A 19,922-nucleotide genomic window follows, 5' to 3' on the forward strand; every position below is an offset into this window, starting at 1 on the left:
GATTAGTTAAAGTTATATTTATTGATTGGTACAACACTAATATACATTTAGCTAAACTGGGATTTAAGTTTTTCAATGTCCTGTAAAAAATTATAAGCAAGTTCATTCATCAATAAAGTCTTTGTTTTCATATTTTGACCTGCTAGCTCTCTTATAAAAAAATAAAAACACCTGAAAATCCCTAAAATCCTCAGTAAAATGGTGCATAATTCATAACTTTTTATGGCCTAAATTTTATATTTTGTTAAATTTATGTACGGTGAACCATAAAAAATGTTTTTGGAGCAATGTGAAAGCTTTATGTAATTTGTATTCAGTTGTTTATTACATTTTTTAAATAAAATTTTATTCGAAAAAGTAAATAAGAAAATGAAGGGAGATAATCCCAGGCAGACTTATTTTTTTTTCACCTACCCAAAAAAAAAAAAAAAAAACTTGAGTAGCTATACTATTAAAACTTCATGCTATTGTGTTGTGTTTATATACCTTATGATCATTATTGAATATGTTATTAAAATATATATTTTGCAAAAGAAAGCTCGTTAATTTACCTTTATCAAATATTGTAGCATATGAACATTATTATTCATCATAATATAATTTTACATTTATTTGAAATATACAATCGCATATTTTAATATATAAAATATCATTTTAGCCAAATGTCCCGAATCGTACTTCGTCAAATAGTCCGCTCACGTAAAAAAAAGGAGGCTTTGCTAACTGGGCATCATTATTTCCAGTGTATAGATAAATGATAGAAATAATTGATTTTACATTGAAGTGTTAGAAATTCAATACTTTTTATTTGCCGAATGAAATTAAAGTTCACTATAAGAATTATCATGAACAATGATGATCAGTTTTCAGTCACTTTCCAGTAGTGGTAAAGCATCATAAGTACCGGATCCGAACTGCAACGAAAATTTAAAAAAATGAACTGGACCAACGAAATAAATTAAAATCCTTTAATGATCCACATCCTTCAGATTCTCTAAATCTCAAAATACATCTCTAACCTTAATGTAGTTTGTACAACTGACACCTTTTGGATGGTGAATGCTGTTATTATTAGAAAGGAGACCCCATTAATAATATTGTTGCAAATGAATTGTATGAAATCATTTTTCTCCATTTCACGTGACTGAATCTTGCACAAACAACAATCATTTCTAAGCTTTTTGTCTAAATAAATAAGATCTGAAATTATATGGTGCCTAGCCAACAAAGACGCCAGAAGCCCTTGATAAGTAGAGGGAAAGGGGGAAGATTTATATATATATCACTTTAAATATTGATGACATCAAAACCATACAACCTTCATTCTTATCATTTTTCAAAAAGTGAGTGTACTTGGCGCCAATACCAGCCAAATTCCACCACTCTCTCCTGCTGTTTCGACTATTTTCCATTTCATAGTAGGTATAATTAAAGTTTTTTATGTAAATCTTCATCAATTATAAGTTATTGGGTCTGTAGAGTCATCTTGTAAGATTGAAAACACCTTGGTTAAATAATTTTTAATAGTAAATGCCACATTAAAAGCTTTTGAGCATTTCAAGTTCTGAAGTTTTTTCTCCAAATTACTGGCAAAGGATTACCCGGTGTTGACAAAGGTCAATGTAATTTTCTTACTGCTTAAACCCCTTCGGCGTGGGCGAGTGTTAGGGTATTCCTGTAGGTATTATAATAAAAAGTCTGTGTGTTATGTGAAATGTATTATTATAAATTGAAAAAAAAGCGTTACAAACTTCAAATTACGTACTAATATTGCCATACATACATAAAATAAAATTGTACAAATATAAGGCAACGACAAACGATCACACAACGGGGTATTTGTGCTACTAGAGCAGATTCTAAAACCTAGTTTATATTACAAATTTGTTCAATAATATTTTTTATTTTTTTATATTTTATAAATTTTAAAATACGAATGTCCTCCCTTTCCTCATTCATGGCTGGATGAATCTCGTAGGACGGAACATCTATTGATAAGATGGGTCTGCACTTTGGCAATTCTTCCATACAGACATTGTATATTTAGCTTATGTCCTTCCACTTGCTTAAGTGGGCTAGAAAATGCCTATGTTTAGTCTAGGCTTGTACAATGAGTCTCAATTTTTCTCTTCCCAGCTTGATACACTTCGACTTCGGCTTATTAAGCATAATATGTGTATGTTTCATACTTTGATCTTTTTTATATCCGTCACACCTATATTGATAAAAAATTATCCAATGCTTCGTTCTGCATCTTGATTTCGTCCCCTGTTCCTTAATGTATATTTCCAGAGGAGCAATACCCAAAACTTGATCCATATCTGAGGTTGATGTCGATCGAAATGTAGCAGTCATTGCCAAGAGTGATTTCCTTTAAATGATATTTAATATTTTACTTGCACTTTTCTGTGTAGTGATTGCATTTCCCCATACTAGACACCGATAGGAGAGGATATGTCTGATCATAGCTTCATACAACCAGATAACCTTGTCTGAGGTCAGTCCTCATTTTTGTCCTATGATTGTCTTGGCCATATTCTATATCCGAGAACACTAGGAGGTTTTTTTTTCAAATGCTCTGTCCAGGTGAATCCTTGATAAAAAGTTACACCTATGTACTTCATATTTGTAGCATATTCTATCACTTCGCCATCCATTTCTAATTGTGGAAAGTATTTTGATCTATGTTTATAAGCTTTCGATAAGCCCCTTGTATAGGCATGTTGTGAATGAAGTATTGAAATTACTTCTTCAACTTTCCAGTATAAAATCCACTCAAGTCCTTTAAGCATAAAGTTGGAAAGAGTTATCGGTCTGAAGGATTTGGCTAGGCTGTAATATTTTTTACCTGGTTGTGGCAGAAAACTTACTTTCATTTCTCTCCAGTATCTTGATGTATAACCAGTGATGAGGATTACTTTATAAAGTTATGAGATATAGGAGACGATGCTGTCCCTAATTTGTTGCAGTACAACTGGTTTCAGTTCCGAGCTTTAGTATGAGCCAAAGTAGTTGAAGGATTCCCTGACCTTGCTCTTACCTAAGAAGTCTATTATTTACTGGCATGGATGTTATAGAAGACATACTGAGTCTACATTGTGGGAATTGAGTAATCTGAAGATATTGAACTGGTGTGCTATAATGTGAGCAAGAACCTAGTCCCAAATGTTGCCAGTCACCCACGAACGAAACCCGTTAGGTATTTTTTCTCTTTTCTATGTTCCTACATAGTGAGGAATTACGTCGTCGATTGGCGAAGACAGACGACGTGCGTAGTATAGTAATAACTTTTTTTTTTATTCAATGATGGAAATATGGTCACTGTCCTTTCTTATAATTACGATTTCGTCTCCCTCCTTAGCAATGTCGACGTATGAAACTTCTTTTTGGGGTGGTTTCTTTTATATATTCTATGTTGTCCTCAGCAGGACTTTCAGGAATATGAGTCTTCTTTGAAGGAGGGGTTTCATTAGTTGGGCCCTCTCTCCCTCGTTTTATAACGCTTGGGACTTGCTTTGAATCCTCCTTTTTTGTACTAGGATTTTTCTTTTTTTTTAAGCTTCTTTCGAGTATCTTTTTGATTCCTTCTTCAGGAAATTGTTCTGGGGTCTAACCCTCTTCCCCCACTTGTTGTAGGTGATGGTTTCCCATTTCATACCCAATGTTGGGTCGATGTTAGAAACATCTTCCAAATTTATAGATAAAATAATATGTAGTTATATATTATATCTATGTAGAGAGAGGTTGAGCGATATTGAAGTCAGAAAAGTTCTGTTCAATGTAATTTATATTTTATTACACATACTGGAAGACTAGGAACAGTTGAACTTCATAACTCTTCAATCCCTTGATAACTTTCCAACGAAGAAAAGGAGAAATCCAGGCAGTCAAAAGTCACCCAAAGTCCTCAAGAAGAGTTAACAGGCTCTTATATCACAATCTTATGAATAGGAAAAAAAATCCCACACTTTTTTCCGCTTTATTTATATTTAATATCACTGGTGTCAGAAATGACGTGTACCTTGCTACACATATACCAGCATATATGTATGAAAAAAATATTTAGATGAGAAACCATTTTTTATTTTTGTCGAATGATTGTCGAATTGTAATTCGCAAAAAATAGCAAAAAACTGTTTTGCACTAATTTTGCACAAAAAAAAAAGATTAGTAAATAACAATTATTGGCATTGTGAAGAGGAACACAAGCATACTAAGATATTTTTTCGGACTTGCAAAACCAAAAGGTAGTGGATGATAATTTTGGCTAAAAAATAATGCTCGATAACTAGTTCATTTTTGCAAAAATCGCAAAAATAATGTGATAATATATCTGGAAATTGATAAAAACTACATTTGTTTGTTTAGGTTTATAAATAAATGTCCAAAATACATAGTTTTTATAGCTGCATCTTAAAAATAGAAAAGTGATGTATGCTAAAAAAATGAGAAAAAATAGAAAAAATATTTAAAAAAGTGACAGATATTTATTATATGCAAAATAATTTCCAGACAAATTGTTGCAAAAACTTTATATACAAATCCAATATTGTATTGGAAATCCATTTTTGCACCTCAAAAAATTAAACTAAAATTTTTACCGATTTCTTTTTTGCCCATAACTTTCTATTGTTTTGTGTATAGAATAAGCACACTTTATAATCTTAGCCTAACCGGGTTCAAAAGAGGCAACCATGCAAAGTTTAAGCAGCCTCCACAAACACACACACACACCAAAGTCACATAGTCGTTTCCTGTATCTTGACGGAAATGTTTCATAATTTTTTTTCATAACTTAGAAAAGTAGTAAATATTTAAATACTTGTAATAAATAAGAATCGGTATAGAAGAATTGGAAATTGCATATTATTTCGCTGTAGCAATGAAGATTCCGATTCCAATAAAAAGTGCCAGTTTCCCCGACTCCAATTAACTGTCCCATCCCTAATTTTTTTCTTCAAGCGCTTTATGTACATTAAACCTTTTTTTAACAAAATAAAAACCCTTTTAACTTGATATAATAAGTAATCTTTTAGTTTTGGTGTATATATGTCTACATATATCGAATGGAAAAATTATTTTGGATGCTGTAGAGGAGGTAATATGTGTAAGCACATACATAAATAAAATATTTTTGTCTCCGTAACTACAGATATAATAAGACACATGATTATAATAGATAAATGTAATTATGGATATCTATTATTGTCATAGATTTTCATATCAAATTACAATGTATATAGTTCATATTTGGAAATTAATACAGAACGGATTTTTGAAGTTATCAGTGTTATGAAATAATGGATAAAAAAATCGTCGTAATTTAAGTGAGAATTCTATTCTTTAATACATTTTTTATATATTTTTTTAAAAGTTCTAAGATCTTCATATATTTTTAGCCAATATATATATATATATAAATACATTTTTATATTATATTATATTTCAATCCTCTTTATAATTGTGATGAGCAAACATAAACAACCTCATAAACGAAAAATAAGATAAATTGGTTGATATATTTTATGTTTTTTTAACTTCATAAAAAACCAACATAATTTTTTTTAATTTCAAATTTCAATATATATTTTTTTACCCCTAAACATATAATAATATAAATTTTGTTTTGAGTACCTTACTAACTAATTTGATGTTCTGCTTATTGTGCAATTCCGTTTTATTTGTAATAATTAGATATAAAGGTATATGTAACAACATATTTCACAACAAATTATGTTTTGAATTTTTTTTTTTTTTGGCATAATAACAAAAAAAATTCCACTTCTCAAGGAGAAAATGATAAATTTTCTTGTGCGGTTTTCTACATATGTACAGGGAAATTTCTGGCTGTATTATCCCTGACTGGTATTATGCCCAGCCTGTGCAACCTATCTTACTTCACTCTTCGCCTGGAGCGTGCCTAGCTTTTCATTTGGGGGGGGGGCTTAGCCTAAAAAATTATCAACATAATGCAAATACTTATATTACTGCTTTATTATTATTACCATATATATGATAAAAAGGACGTTCCTGCTCTTCAACAAAGCTATAAAACCAAGTGGATGGATAAAGGACGACCACATGACCACTTTTTCTCCAAATTTTTGACACTATTTTTTCCTCACTATGAGCTCTGAATTACTTTATAAATAACTATGTAATCTCTATTAATAAGGCATGATCAAACTAAAAAAAATATATGTATATTATCAGCAAGGTCCTTACAGCGCGACCACTCATGTGAGTAACTTACTTCACATCGTTATATCTATTATATCACGTAACCTTTTTTATAAAAAGAAACAGAAAAAAGGTCTGAACATGTCAATCTCCCCCAAATTTTAGTTATTCCTCAAGTACTCCCAGATTATCATCATTATATTATAAATCCTACATAGTATTTTATTCGATACTGTATTATAATATGTATTTTAATGTTTTCTTCATAGCTATACTTTTGTATTTCTAAATGATAGCCAAGATTTATTTGTATAAATAGTAAGATGACTAATATGTATATACGACAAGGGATCAACAGGAAATTGTATTCCTGTTCTTTTGGAAACGGAGCATGCATAAGTATTCATGTATCAAGTCAGAGGAGGAAATTGGCAGCTGACGAAAGAATATATAGGATATTTTTGTGTTAGCAAGGTAATGCTGTGACCGATATATTCAGGTAGTTGTATTATTTTGCCACAAGACGGAGACACTCTCTGCTGCTTTGTTTACAAATAATACAAGTAAACAACGCTCTGGGTCCATTATTTTCCTTTTAATTAACAAGGAAAATCCAGGAAAGGAAAAGAAAAATCCTTGTTTGTTAAAGTTCTATAAATTCAAAATTTAATATGTGAAATATAATATAAAAAAACATATCACATATTCAAAATATAATTCGCTAAAATATTTTAAATATTTTACCGACACCCTAGTGATTATATACCAATTTCTTTATATTATATTAGTATATTGTCAAGACGGACGTTTATTGAAAAATGTCTTTTATAAATAATAGAGACCATTAGTTGAAGAGTAAGGCTTCAATTTTGAGGGGATAAATTATAACTTATTTGATGTTTGTTTTTACACATATTATGATCGATTAAAAATCATTTTCTTTATGAAAGTCTGTTATTTAATGGTTTTTCCCCCATTAAAACTCTTGGATACAAAGTTTGTTAAAAAAGATGCCGATGTTATAAGTATAGTATTAGGATAAAATACGATTTATTATGTACATACACTTTACGATGACAAATCATAGAAAAAGGGTAAACTCTTGATAAACTTAAGAATGTTCTTCTTGATGGAATTAATTCTTCGCTTTAATAGTCTATATTTTAACTGAGTAATAAAATATGATGTGGAAGTACTATTTTCTTTTGTCTGCCTCTGACACTCGACGCGACAAGCATCAATCTCTGAATAAACGTTTTCTATCCTTCCATAAACTAAAGATGCCGTTTCCAGAATTTCAAAAACATCCTTCACCGGATAGCCCAATTCAACAGTTAATTTTTCCTCTCCAAAAACTAAGAGCAATAATTTTGTAATTTGTGCTCGAAGTTCTGAAAGAGTAATTTCATCATTTACGTTGTCATTCACGGAAAGAGCGGGAAGATATTTTGAGGCCCAGTGTGGACAATAGACGGAGTCGTTGATTGTTTCTGGGTAAAATATAATTGTTTTTTGAAGGTTACTTGTAAGTTTCCTTACAGATTCTTTATTATGTCGAAATATCTCATTCTCGACAATACTGCTCGTGAGCACTGGGTCTTGACTCCCTTCTTTCAATAGGAGTAAATTACTTTTTTTGGAGGATAGGTTTAACGGCACGTTTTCTTCCTCAATCTCTTCCTTTTTCCTCTTTAATTCCCTTATTTGGTATTTGTCTTTCGGGCCACCATTTTCTAAAGGATATTCCTCAACATATTTCAACTGATTTGATTGATCCAATAGAGAAGTGTCTTGAGATAGTTGATAATGTCTCTTTTTCTTATGATATGCTTCCTTATCATAAGGAATTTCTCGGCATTGTTTCTTCATATTCGACAAGACTTTTTGACGTGCGCAATGAAGTTCGATTAAATGTTTAAAGTATTTGTCATAACTAGAATATTCCCAATGGCACACGTGACACTCCAGGACAAATGATTTGGAATACTTGGATTTATCAGACGTTTGTAATATACACCTATGTACAGTTTTCGGATTAAAACTATCGTTCTCATCCATGTGACGACCCTGTAAACCAAATATATTGAAAATTAAGCAAATTATACACTCACTCATGGTTAGTTTTATGCGTATTATGGGTAAGAGAGACCTCTGGTCTTGAAATGAAATATAAAAATAAAGAGCCCAACCAGTGAGAGGGAAGGGTTGAATATTTTCAATGGGCAGCATATTTTAGGGTGTGGCCTGTTTCGGAAAACAATAAAAAAGTAGCATATTTTAAGATAAAAACAATAGAAAATTTTGTAAATCTTTAGTCTAGGGGCAGTAATGTACCTCACCCTGTGAAAATCGAGCCAGGCCACCAATGTTTTGGGCCTAATAGTTATTTCTTTAAAGTTCATTATTTTTTTTAAATTTTAGCAACAAAAAAAAAATAAAATGTGCCCCTTTAAAAAAGGCTCCACATATGGTATAATTGACCCTAATTAGTAATGGGACATGTGCCTTATTTACTTAATAGTAGTTTTTTAATATAACCAAGAATAGTGTTGCCTTTTTGGTGGCTAAGAGATTAAAACACACTACATAATATAAGTTATTTTTGTTCATAAGGGACTTATTGCTATAGTGGTGACGCCACGCGGATAATATTTATTTATAGTTTTCTCATATCCTATTAATTTTAATAAAATAATTAATTTTTTTTCTCAAAATTTTAATTAAAGATTAGAGTTTTTAATATCTTGTTCTTACTTCAGGTATAGCGGAAGCTTCAATCTTTATAGGTGACATAGTCATACTTGTAGGAGTGGTAAACGTTTTTTGAATAGAGAAAGGCACTTTTGTCAGTGTTTTAGATCCAATTTTTGTTGCCGCTGTTGTTTTTGGGTTATTTATGACAATGGAATTTTGTTCCCATTCTGTTGAAATGTTGGCCTGCAAATGTATCCAGATGGTGCAACTTTTACTTGCGATTTGTTTATGAAAATTATTGGACGTGACAGGCGGACTCTCTGTCAGAATGCTAGATACCCTGCTGGACTCCTGTTGTAATATGGTATTTTCTTCGTTCTTTTGTACGTTTAACTTTCTGTCTTGTCCTTTACTTCGTTTCGCGATAAGTTTAATTGGGAATGATGGTTTTGAGGATGATGAGGAGGTAGCACGGGAATAATAAAACTTTCTTTTAGTTCTCCACAGAGAGAGAGTGCCATACCTTGTGTTCATTACGGAGAAATAAAATATAATGCTATAGATTCTCTAATTTGTAAGAGTAATGGTCTCTGATATCTTGTACTGTTATCAAAAATAGGCTCCCCCCTTCTCAAATCATAGATAACATTATTTTTATGTGCTATACTTTATTATCAAAGTTTAAAATATTTGCTCTTTTCAAAAATTTGTTTATTCCTCGCACGCAATTGAATGATAACACAAAACCTTGTAGCTTACATATAATATATATGCCATGTACAAGTTGCAATTTTGTACAAGATGTAACTTTTATAAGATGAGTGTACAAGTTACACTTTCTATGTCTCATAAACCTATTATTTAATCACGACATCATTCATTTCAATTTCACATTGAAAACCATACCACAGATAATTGTACTTGGAAAAAAAAAAAAAAATATTTTAATTATTATTACGTCTTCAAATTACTGAGGTAGTCCCTTCAACCTACCCAAACCAATAGCCCTCCAGACGCCCCTGTAGGTACTTATGAATTACTCTTAGTTAACGACATTTTTTTTTTAATAACTTTAGTCGAAAATGTATCAAAATACCGATATTAACTTTCGTAACTCAATCGATACAAAAATATTAGACTTGTGAGAACACTAATACTAAAATTTAATTGATACTATCATTTTATGTTGATATATTAAAATGATTTATTTACGATTAAAATAACACTGGGCATTTGAACTTAATAATGTGCTACAGAATATGTCGTATCAATTTGTATCTCTCATAAAAACAACAACCAATAATCGTATATATCCTTAATTTATCGACCATCTAATGACGGAAAGTCCAACCTTTTAATATAAAGGGCCACATTACTACTTAAAATATTTTAATGGGCCACAGAATCTAATAAATTAAATTTCATGAAAAATTGCTTCATAAAATAAAACTATTAAATACAGTACATATTTATTTCAAATTTAGGGAAAATATAAAAGAGGCCAACCCGGCAACCCTATTCAGGGGCGTCCGCAAGATTATATATGTATTATTATTATTATTTATTTTTTTTGGGGGGTGGTTTCGTTGAAAAAAATAAATTTTTTGCCCCGCCGCATAATTTGATCGAATGACCTCTTTTCTCTGTATTCTCATTAAAAATTTTCCCGGAATAAGAAATTTTCAAAAATTTCTTTATTTGGGTAGGGTTAAAATCCCTACCCCTACGGACGCACTTCCTGTTAGAATCTAAAAATATACAAGATGACGTCATATATTTTTCAATATTTTTACGTATCATGCTAGTTCTACACGTTTTGATGATATTGTGACAATTTTGCTATTAAACACTTCTTTAATTGAGAATGAGGAGGTTGCCGCACTTATACATGAAAAAAGCCGCAATTTGGCCAACGGGACAAGGATTGGACATCCCTGATCTAAAGACTATTCAATGACTATTGATTCCTCTCATCACAAGTACGATAAATTCATTTCATTTTTTTTTATTGCAACTTGTACTCTTTGCTCATACAAGTTACAATATGTGCAAAATCACAACTTGTACACTACATATACAAACATAATCTGCGTATGTAAAAAGGTGATTCAATGTTTTGTTGAAGATATGTAGTTGTAGTAGTAATGCCTTATTCAATTAAACGTGTGTCCTAAATTTAAGAGTCACTTATTGATATTAAAAGTTGACACTTAAAGCCATATAAAGAACAGTCATCCATTTTTAATCTACATTGTATTAACCAATGATATGGTTAAGTTTCAAAGGAAATGTAAACTTTGATTTTGTGTCTACACTCCACATCAATATATCTATAGATTTAAGCAAATATTGTACGAAGTAATTTCTATTATCTAATTTAATAACATGTATATTTGATAAGTATAGTTAATTAATCAATATATTATCTACAAAGTTGCTTAATCTTGTATTTAAAGCCACCCATTTCTATTCTTTATTTCAAATATATGTAAATACAATGACTTGATTGTCTTCAATGATTTTTCTAGACCAATTTAAGGGGCGTCCTCTGGATTATATTTATATATATATATATTTTGGGCAGGGGGGCTTGGTCTTTGGAATTTGATTTCGCTAAAAAGTAAAAAAAAAATTTGAGAAAAAAATTTCAAAAGTTCACAACTATTCATAAAAAACAAATTTTTCAATAAAAATCCTAAGCAAATAATTTTTTTGGAAACAAATTTAATAAATTCACAACTACTAACAAAAAAAATTCAAATGCTAAATTTTCCGAACAAAAAATTCAATTATTACATTTTTTGGAATCAAATTCAATTCAAGTTCAAGGTGATTAACAAAAAATAAACATTTTGGAAAAAAATTCAAAAATTAAATTTAAAACATGAAATTTTTTGAAAAAAAATTCAAATATTAAATTTTCTTGTAAAAATCAAAAAATTCAGCCAACCCCTGTGAACTCCCCTAAATTTGGACAGATATTTGAGTCAAGACAACAGTCTCAGACATTGGATCGAAATTTAATTGTTTTCAAATAGTGTAACAATTTTTTCTATCTCACTCTTAGTGAGTTATCTCACACACATAAAAAGGAGCATAGTATTTTGTTGTCAGTTGTTGATTTTTCTGTTTCTTCCCCCCTTATCAGTGTTCTGAACGATGCTTCGTTGAATGCTAGTTAGCTTTTCTTAAGTAGTGAGCAATTCACAACAATTTTGGAATAATAGTTCCATAGTTTGGAAGAATTCGCTGATTTTGGTAGTTTTTTGGATTGTGAGACAATAAAGATATCGATATGCTCTATATACAAATTTTCTCTTCATGTCATTCATAAGAGTTGTACAAATATGATTAATGAAACATATTATATTTAATATGACGTCATTGTACCGATGTTCACGTTTTGGAAAAACCGAATTAGACAGATTAAGGCCATTTTTTATTTGATACAAATATCTAGAGCTAATTTTTTTATGTTACTGAACTTATTCTAAAATTATAATGGTCTCCAAGGATAATAAAATACAAGGTTAGACCATCAAGTAATATCGGGCTAGCAAGAACTCTCAATTCGATGTAAAGTACCGACTGCTGGGCAAGACAGGCAGATTTTGACAAAATACGCATTTCGTACCGACTATGGGGAAGAAAGACAGATTTTGACAAAACACGCAACCACTCATACACTATGACGTCAATATTAAAAAGCTTGGTAGAAGTTATACATCTGTCGTACACACATTATAGTATAACCTTGTGTTTCTATAAAACTTGACGGCATCAAACTTATCTATGATTTTCAGATCAAAAATAGTTCTAGCCAACCCCCCTCCAACATTCAAATAAATCATACGGGCTCCCCTGATGACGTCACCAAGAGCGATAGAAACCACACGGAAATGTCAAAATAAAAGGCCACGGTCACTTACATTTTCGTGAAATTAACAGTACAAAAAATTCTTTTTAAAAAAAATACAAAATTCTTTTAATTTTTCATTATTAAAAGAAGAAAAATCAAAACATTTTTTTCTAGAAATACAATTTTGTTTCCAAAAAGAAAGAAATTTATTTTTTTAAATAACCCGTGCACTAAACATTAATCAATCATTTGATTTTTGTTTTATATTATATATGTATACCTATATTTTCTTTTAATTGCTCAGATGGGGCTGCACTGATAAAGGACAAGCAAATAAAAATGGCATTATAGTATTACATACATTTACTCCATATAACCTAGGGATGTCCTTTGAAGTTCATTCTATAGGAACGACTGGGGCACGAAACTACGCCTACTGAGTTCAAGCGAATAATTTAACCCGAGCGCATCATAGTCATTAAGCTACTTCGTTCCTTTTTTTTTTTTTTTTTTTTTTTTGAGATGGTTTTTTTTAATATTTGTGTTGATGTCACGGATCACTGACTTATATTATAATGAGAGGATGGAAAATACATGCATCTTTAAGTAGATAGTACAAATGTTTCTTCTTACGCTTAAGAATGCGGACATTTTCACTACTCTAGCCTTAATATAGAATTTGAATGACTCGACTATATTTGAAACATTTCATTTTTCTTAAAATAAAGCATCATTTGAACAAATAATTACCTCACACCAAAAGTGTTTGATAATACATTTTAAAATATGAATAAAGATTATAACATTTAAAACAAAGTAATAAAGAATTGAAATATCAAACGCACTAAACTGGAACCTTGGTTACTTACTTCCTTCATATTGTTTTAGGAAATTGCATACCATGCACTTCATGTTTTATGCTAAGTAAGTTAAATTAGCAAAAAAAAAAAAATCATATTTTTTACCATTTATATTTCTAAAATTTTAATTAAATTTTACAGGACATTAAAGAAGGATTAGCCTGTTTTTCTGTCCTTCTTAGACTCTTGAAGGAAATAAAGTAAACGCTCTTCTTTTCTTTTTTTTAACCTCTTTTTATATTCTCCTCATGTAGAAACAAATATTCCGCGGGATTATTACAGATCTCTATAATTCAATGGCTTGGGTGAGATACTTAGAGACAAGGTATATCAGTCATAATTTTTTCAACAAAGGCCAGGTAGTCTTGACATGAAGAATATAAATTTAATTTATGTTCACCCATGGGTTTAATTAAAGGACTCTAGGCAAACAGCGGACACTCAAGGCAAGGTTTAGTAGGTCCATATTCTGATTGGCTTAAAAATAGAAGCTGCTACATATTCCTCCAGCTAGGAACGCAGCCAGTGGGAGGGGAGGAGTGAGTCCCCCCCCCCTCCCCCAATGAAAAGGAAATAATAAGGGCCACTACACGAGGAATATAGCCTTTCTTGTTTTTAGATTGAATTATATGCCTTGACTCTAAGGATCTTGCTTTCTATTTGCCCCGTAATTGAAGGGCCAGAATTCATAACTGATTTTATGCTTACAATAGTAGTAGTGTTTCTGGAAATCTCAAACTAAATTAAGTCTAAGGAGGGATCCCAATGACAGAAAATGTGTCCCTTCCTCAATTAAATGTCAGTTTTACGAGACGGGTGCACTCTAGACAAGTGCCCGGGTCTCCGTGCTTAAATTTATAAACAATGGATCTCCACCCTGTAAAAAAAAGTATCACATTGGTAATATTTAATAATCTGTCGAAACCAGTGGTTGACATCACGGCACGTAGGACAGACGTGGTCTATGAGAGATTTCTATTTGGTCCTCCAACAATAAAATGATAATTTGGCAAGTTTTTTTTTTTAAATAGGGGATTGAGCTCAAAAAATTGTTGAAATCATGATATGGCCTTCCACAAGAAACTACAGTATAGATAATTTGGCCCTCTCGGCCTAAGATCTTACCGATCCTTGATCTAAACTCAACATCCCAAAACCTTTGATTCTAGAATTGCCCTGTTTGTATATATATGAATATTGTAAATTACACGAATGATAAGGTATTTTTGACAGGGCCCTGTATGTTCTGAATCCAGCACTGTGCCTAGTATAAGGAATAGAAGGGTTAGACTGACTTATATAAATTTTATCGCATCATTTCATGAGCATAGTTATTTCTAATTAATTTATTTCACAGTTGAACTTGTCAATCAATATTTCAAAGATAGTTTCATATCGTATATATTTATTTGTCATTTATAGACGTCATCATTATGAAAGGCGGCCACCTTGTAGGAAGAGAATATCAAATTTTATATGAATATAAACTGTTTAATATGCAATTAGTGACGTCAGTCGAAACACTATAAATCTGTATTATATAACAACCAATAAATATTTACTTTTGGTAGAGAGGCCTTAAAGCTTTTGTAGTTCAGGTATGAGTTAAATAAGTTTATCGAAGCATTTTATTCTAAAATATTCCAAATATTAAAGATACTATGCTGGATTTTGATTTACTTTTATTTTTCGTCAGATACAATTAAAAAAAGAACATTTTTTTTTAGGGACATAGATTAAATGTTTATTTAATAACTGATAATAATAGATTTAATTCATTCTGTAATCTTCATTATTGTTGTAAATCAAAGAAAAATATATTTAGCTCTATAAAAAGATGTGACAATTATTAATCTAAAAAAATCGAATGAACAATTAAATAATTATAGCGATTAAAATTACGGATACGGTCGTAGTTATATACTATAACTATCAATAATAATATATTTTTGTAACTCTTGTAAATGATACTCTATTTTTTACCAATTAGAATATTTCAATAGAAGGCACATTATTTTGGAGAGCAAAGATGAAGACAATCTTGGTGAGTAGATAAAAAGGATATCTTGATTTTTTTAATCCCTCTTATTAATTTATAGTTATGTTTAACCATTCATTTGACAGTTTCAAGACATATATCAAGTGCACATATTACAAAAGTTAACACACCTATAAAACCACATTCAGACTGGGCAAGAAACTATGGGGCTTTTAATGCTTATACAAGATCTAAGGCAAATCCTAATCCAAAAAATTACAACCGTAACTTTCATAAAGCATTTGTAAAGTTGGATTCTAAGAAAAGTCGGGATGATGACAATTCAAGAAAAATATACAAAGATTACTTGATTATACCAAAAGGATTGAAAAAACGGAGTATGGATGATAATACAATTACGAGAAATAAAAATTCACAAAAACGTTTCGGAAAAAAGATCAACCCTTTATCAAAACATATCATTAGAAAAAGATGGGCTCAAAGCGGGCATGAAAGTCATGGTAGCAGTGACGGGAATCATGGGTATGCTCATAAGAGTCATGGTGATGATTCCAAAGCCTATGGAAATGAAACACGTAATGATAATGACCATTACAGAAGAGGAGGCTCTGATAGACATGACCATTACGGAAATGGTCCTGGTAGTCATAGGGGTCATAGTCATGGGCATGGGAGTAGTAATGGAGGGCATGGAAATTCCTATAGACATAATTCAAGAAGCCGAGGATATAAAAGTCATGGAGGTGGACTTCATGGTTATAGAAAAAGTCGTTCACGCCATGATGGTCATGGAAGAGGAGGCTACGGTCATCATAGACGTGTACATCACAAAAAATAAAATATTAATTTGTTTTATTTAAAATATAGTTTTGACATATTTTATAAAAAATATTTTTTTTCTATTGATAATAATAAATATTATATTTGACTTCAAACACTTTTTAATCCTTATTGTAAATTGAAACTTTTTCTTTAAAAAAAATTAATAGAAGGGATAAATACAACTAAGCTAATTTCAAGTATACTTAATACATGGAACATGCTCCCCCCTCTTTATTTTTGGTCAAAAAATAAACGCTATTTTGTAGAGTAGAATAGTTACAAAATGAAAAAAAAAAAAGTGTAAAAGGAATTGTGTGTAATGATTGTCTTAACCCTTTGACGACGACGTGTCATATATATGACATCGTCTTAAATTGCAACTAATTTTTGCGTACGTTATTTTTACATAAGCTTTGTAAAATTTTGAGTACTCTATATATTCTAGTAAACGTTTGTTCCGATTTTAAACGACTTCACTATGCCTTTCTCTGTTCCGTGTGCTTTCAATCATATGAAAAATGGTGGAATAGTTATAATTATTATTTTTTTCAACTAGGTCTTTATTTATTCACACCTGCACACAACTGCGAAAAAATTTAAAATATGTACACATTTGTAAAATGAATAAGATAAAAATTGCGTTTAGAATAGAACATAAGTAAACATTATAGTTTAAAATTAATTTTCTCTTTAGACCTCTAAAATGTTACAGATACAACAATTATACAAAATACCTCAACAGAAATCAGAAAACATAGAACCTAACATAAACAATTATAAAATGATAGTTAAAAGGCCTTATAGTTAGACAAAATATTAAAACAAAAAATCCCAACTTGTCAGCCTGCGATATTCTTACAGTGTCTATTGTGCATATTGATGTTGTTTCTTAAAGTTTTTTCATATGTATTTGAAGAAGATATGTAATATTTTATAAGATCCGAAGCGTAATTTGTACCATGCAGCTTGTAAATCTTCAAAGAGAAAGTTGCATATCTGGCAGCAGCATTAATTAAAATAGCTCTCAGATCCATCCCCTCAATCACTTTATCCTCCATAATACGTTAAGCTATGAAAGCTTTACAGTTTCCAAAAGCAGCACTGATGGATTTTTCTTCTTCCAATCGAAGGGACTGGTGAGTAGGAATACCAAACCGAAACAGAGCCTTTGGTTCAAAATATCTTACGTAGCTATGGTTAAGTAAAATAAAATCCCGAACTACAGTCAACGCAGGGTAGTCAAAAAAGGTGTGTATAACACTATTATATATTTGACAATCAGTCTTTGGACGGTAGTAAGAATTTTATTATGCCAGTCGATATCTGAAACTGGGATGTGAACTTTTTCCCATCATTAATCATTAAAGAGCCCATAATTATTTTATTCCACGAACGAAGAAGGTCCAAAGCTTTACTATACCTCCTCGAGGTTTGTTTTGCATCCAGGGATTCAGTAATTCTAAAGTCAAATTTTAGACACCATGGCACTAGAGGAAGGTGTAAGTTCGACGATCTACGCAGGGGGGAGAGAAATCTTCTATATATAGAAGTATAGAAGACTGAGTTACTATTTAGATCATCTAATGTCAGAAAGTTATCCCGAATTGTAATATTTTCTTACTCTACTGGATCCCACAAATGATTAAAAATAAGATTTTTGTTAGAGTGTTGGCGGATAATGTCTACAATACTATTACAGTCTAACGAAGGTATTTTAGTTCATCTTATTCTTGATTATATCATTGGAAATTTAAAATAACACATTTTTAATGATATTTTAAATACATATTTATTATGTAAAAGAGTATACATTTGAGCATACCTTATTGCCAAAATTATATGTGACGTCTAGGCCTAGGCATTTAAATACCTGAAGGTCATTTATGTAACACGTCTGTAAACCATGGATCCAAATACTTTTTTGTTAGTAAATATTTCATTGACTAATGACTATACTGTACTTATCTAAAAAATATTTGATATCTTTATAAAAATTTTCATTAAAAGCTTAAGGATTTTTTGGGTTGATCTACTTATTATATTTCATCAGAATAATGATTTAAAAAAGTTATTTTTATTCCTGAAGATATTAATTACATGATTGTTTTAATAGAAAAAAAGAGAAAATCCCCGTAGTTGGTCTAAAAAAACGAAAAAAGAATTCATATTTCATATTCAAGAGGGCATTTTTCTATTAGTAAAATAGTTATGAAATGAAAGAGATAATTGAGTGAAAAAAATCGTGTAATGAATTTTTATCAATATCTTTTATGTTGATCTATTTATTTTATGTAATCAGAGTAATCTATATTAACTAAACAAAGTTTTTTCTTTTTCTGTTTGTTGGCTTTGGAGTACTTTTTTTTAACAAAAAAGCTAAAGTTCAACGTGTCTATTAAAACGAAGAGAAGAGGGAAGTACAATTAAAATAATGAATGTGAGGTTTAACAACGAGCGTGTGTAGCTTAAGCTCAGGGTTTCATGATACAAATAAAATATAAAGGGGGAGCACAAATATTTAGGTATGTAGATCCTAAGCATTTTTATCTGTGGGAGTTTATTTATTGTTGGTAATCTGAACAAGGTTTTTTTAAATTTTTTCTGAGATGTTATCATTATTTTTCCTTCTTGATGAGAGAACAATTATGTATTGAGTAATTACGTGAAAAGGTAGAGTAGCAATGAAGATTTGTAGAGGCGTTATCTTCTATATTAATGAAGCAAAATTGTCTTTCTTTTTGCCGGCTCGTCGACACCTAATAACTCCGTGTCATGCCGGGTACTACCACTAGTAATGTATGAATAAAGTTATTTAAACTATATTATACTTTAATTATACGGATATTTTAATGAAGTTATCTTTTTATTTCATAACTGCTCTATTATTTAAAAAAAAAGAAAAAAATCCCTTCTAATTTGTAGAAAAAAACAACTGTTCCATATATTGAGTATTCCTTGACTAATATAAACAGCTATGTATATTAATTTCCTGTTTAACAAGTAATTTTTACAAAGCCAATAAAAGAATAAAAAAAGGTAGCTGACAAAAAGTAAAAAGACGTTGAGGCTGTTGTGTATAACATAGTGCTGTTACGATATTAAAAAAAACCCCCATATTTGCCTAATTAGCATAATTACTAGAGTTGTGTTTCAGTCTCAAAATCATAGACCGAACGGATACCCTTAAGATTTTTAGTTTTTAGATTTTTAGTGGACCGAACTGTCTTCTAAATAAGTTTTTTTTTTAATTTTTTTGGTTCTCTTTAAATAACTTTTCCTTGAGAGGTTTTGGAGCAAGGGCTATTTCATACAAAAAGGCGTCATTGATAAAAAGTTAAAAAAATGTCGCATTTTAAAGAATTTAAAGGACAATTTATCCAGTCCAAAATGATAAGCCATTAGAATAAAGTTTTGAAATTTTTCAAATAAATGAACCCTAGAAGTATATTTGATAATAATATTTTCTACACTCTAAATAAAAAAAGGAGATCTGAATAGTAAAAATGCA

The 19,922-nt window shown here is 30.5% G+C and overlaps 2 protein-coding genes across 2 annotated transcripts; one reads left to right on the forward strand and one right to left on the reverse strand.

The window, feature by feature from the left end:
• Positions 1-5,223: 5,223 nt before the first annotated feature.
• Positions 5,224-16,527, forward strand: LOC121114919 (uncharacterized). The gene is made up of 3 exons (XM_040709036.2): positions 5,224-5,327; positions 15,584-15,637; positions 15,693-16,527. The coding sequence occupies exons 2-3, from the start codon at positions 15,623-15,625 to the stop codon at positions 16,428-16,430; spliced, it is 753 nt and encodes a 250-aa protein (XP_040564970.1). The 5' UTR covers positions 5,224-5,327; positions 15,584-15,622; the 3' UTR covers positions 16,431-16,527.
• LOC121114918 (uncharacterized) lies at positions 7,200-9,519 on the reverse strand. The gene is made up of 2 exons (XM_040709035.2): positions 8,935-9,519; positions 7,200-8,247 (listed from the first exon to the last, which is right to left on the reverse strand). Exons 1-2 carry the CDS (start codon positions 9,406-9,408, stop codon positions 7,249-7,251), a joined length of 1,473 nt encoding a protein of 490 aa, XP_040564969.1. The 5' UTR covers positions 9,409-9,519; the 3' UTR covers positions 7,200-7,248.
• Positions 16,528-19,922: the final 3,395 nt, after the last annotated feature.

Source organism: Lepeophtheirus salmonis, chromosome 3 (assembly GCF_016086655.4).
Source record: "Lepeophtheirus salmonis chromosome 3, UVic_Lsal_1.4, whole genome shotgun sequence".
Taxonomy (NCBI): Eukaryota; Metazoa; Arthropoda; class Copepoda; order Siphonostomatoida; family Caligidae; genus Lepeophtheirus; species Lepeophtheirus salmonis.

Coding starts and splice junctions, on each gene's coding strand:
- LOC121114918 (XM_040709035.2), bottom strand. CDS start 9,408: ATGAACACAAGGTATGGCACTCTCTCTCTGTGGAGAACTAAAAGAAAG. Junction 8,248..8,934: donor AAGCTTCCGCTATACCTGAA/GTAAGAACAAGA, acceptor TTTGGTTTACAG/GGTCGTCACATGGATGAGAA.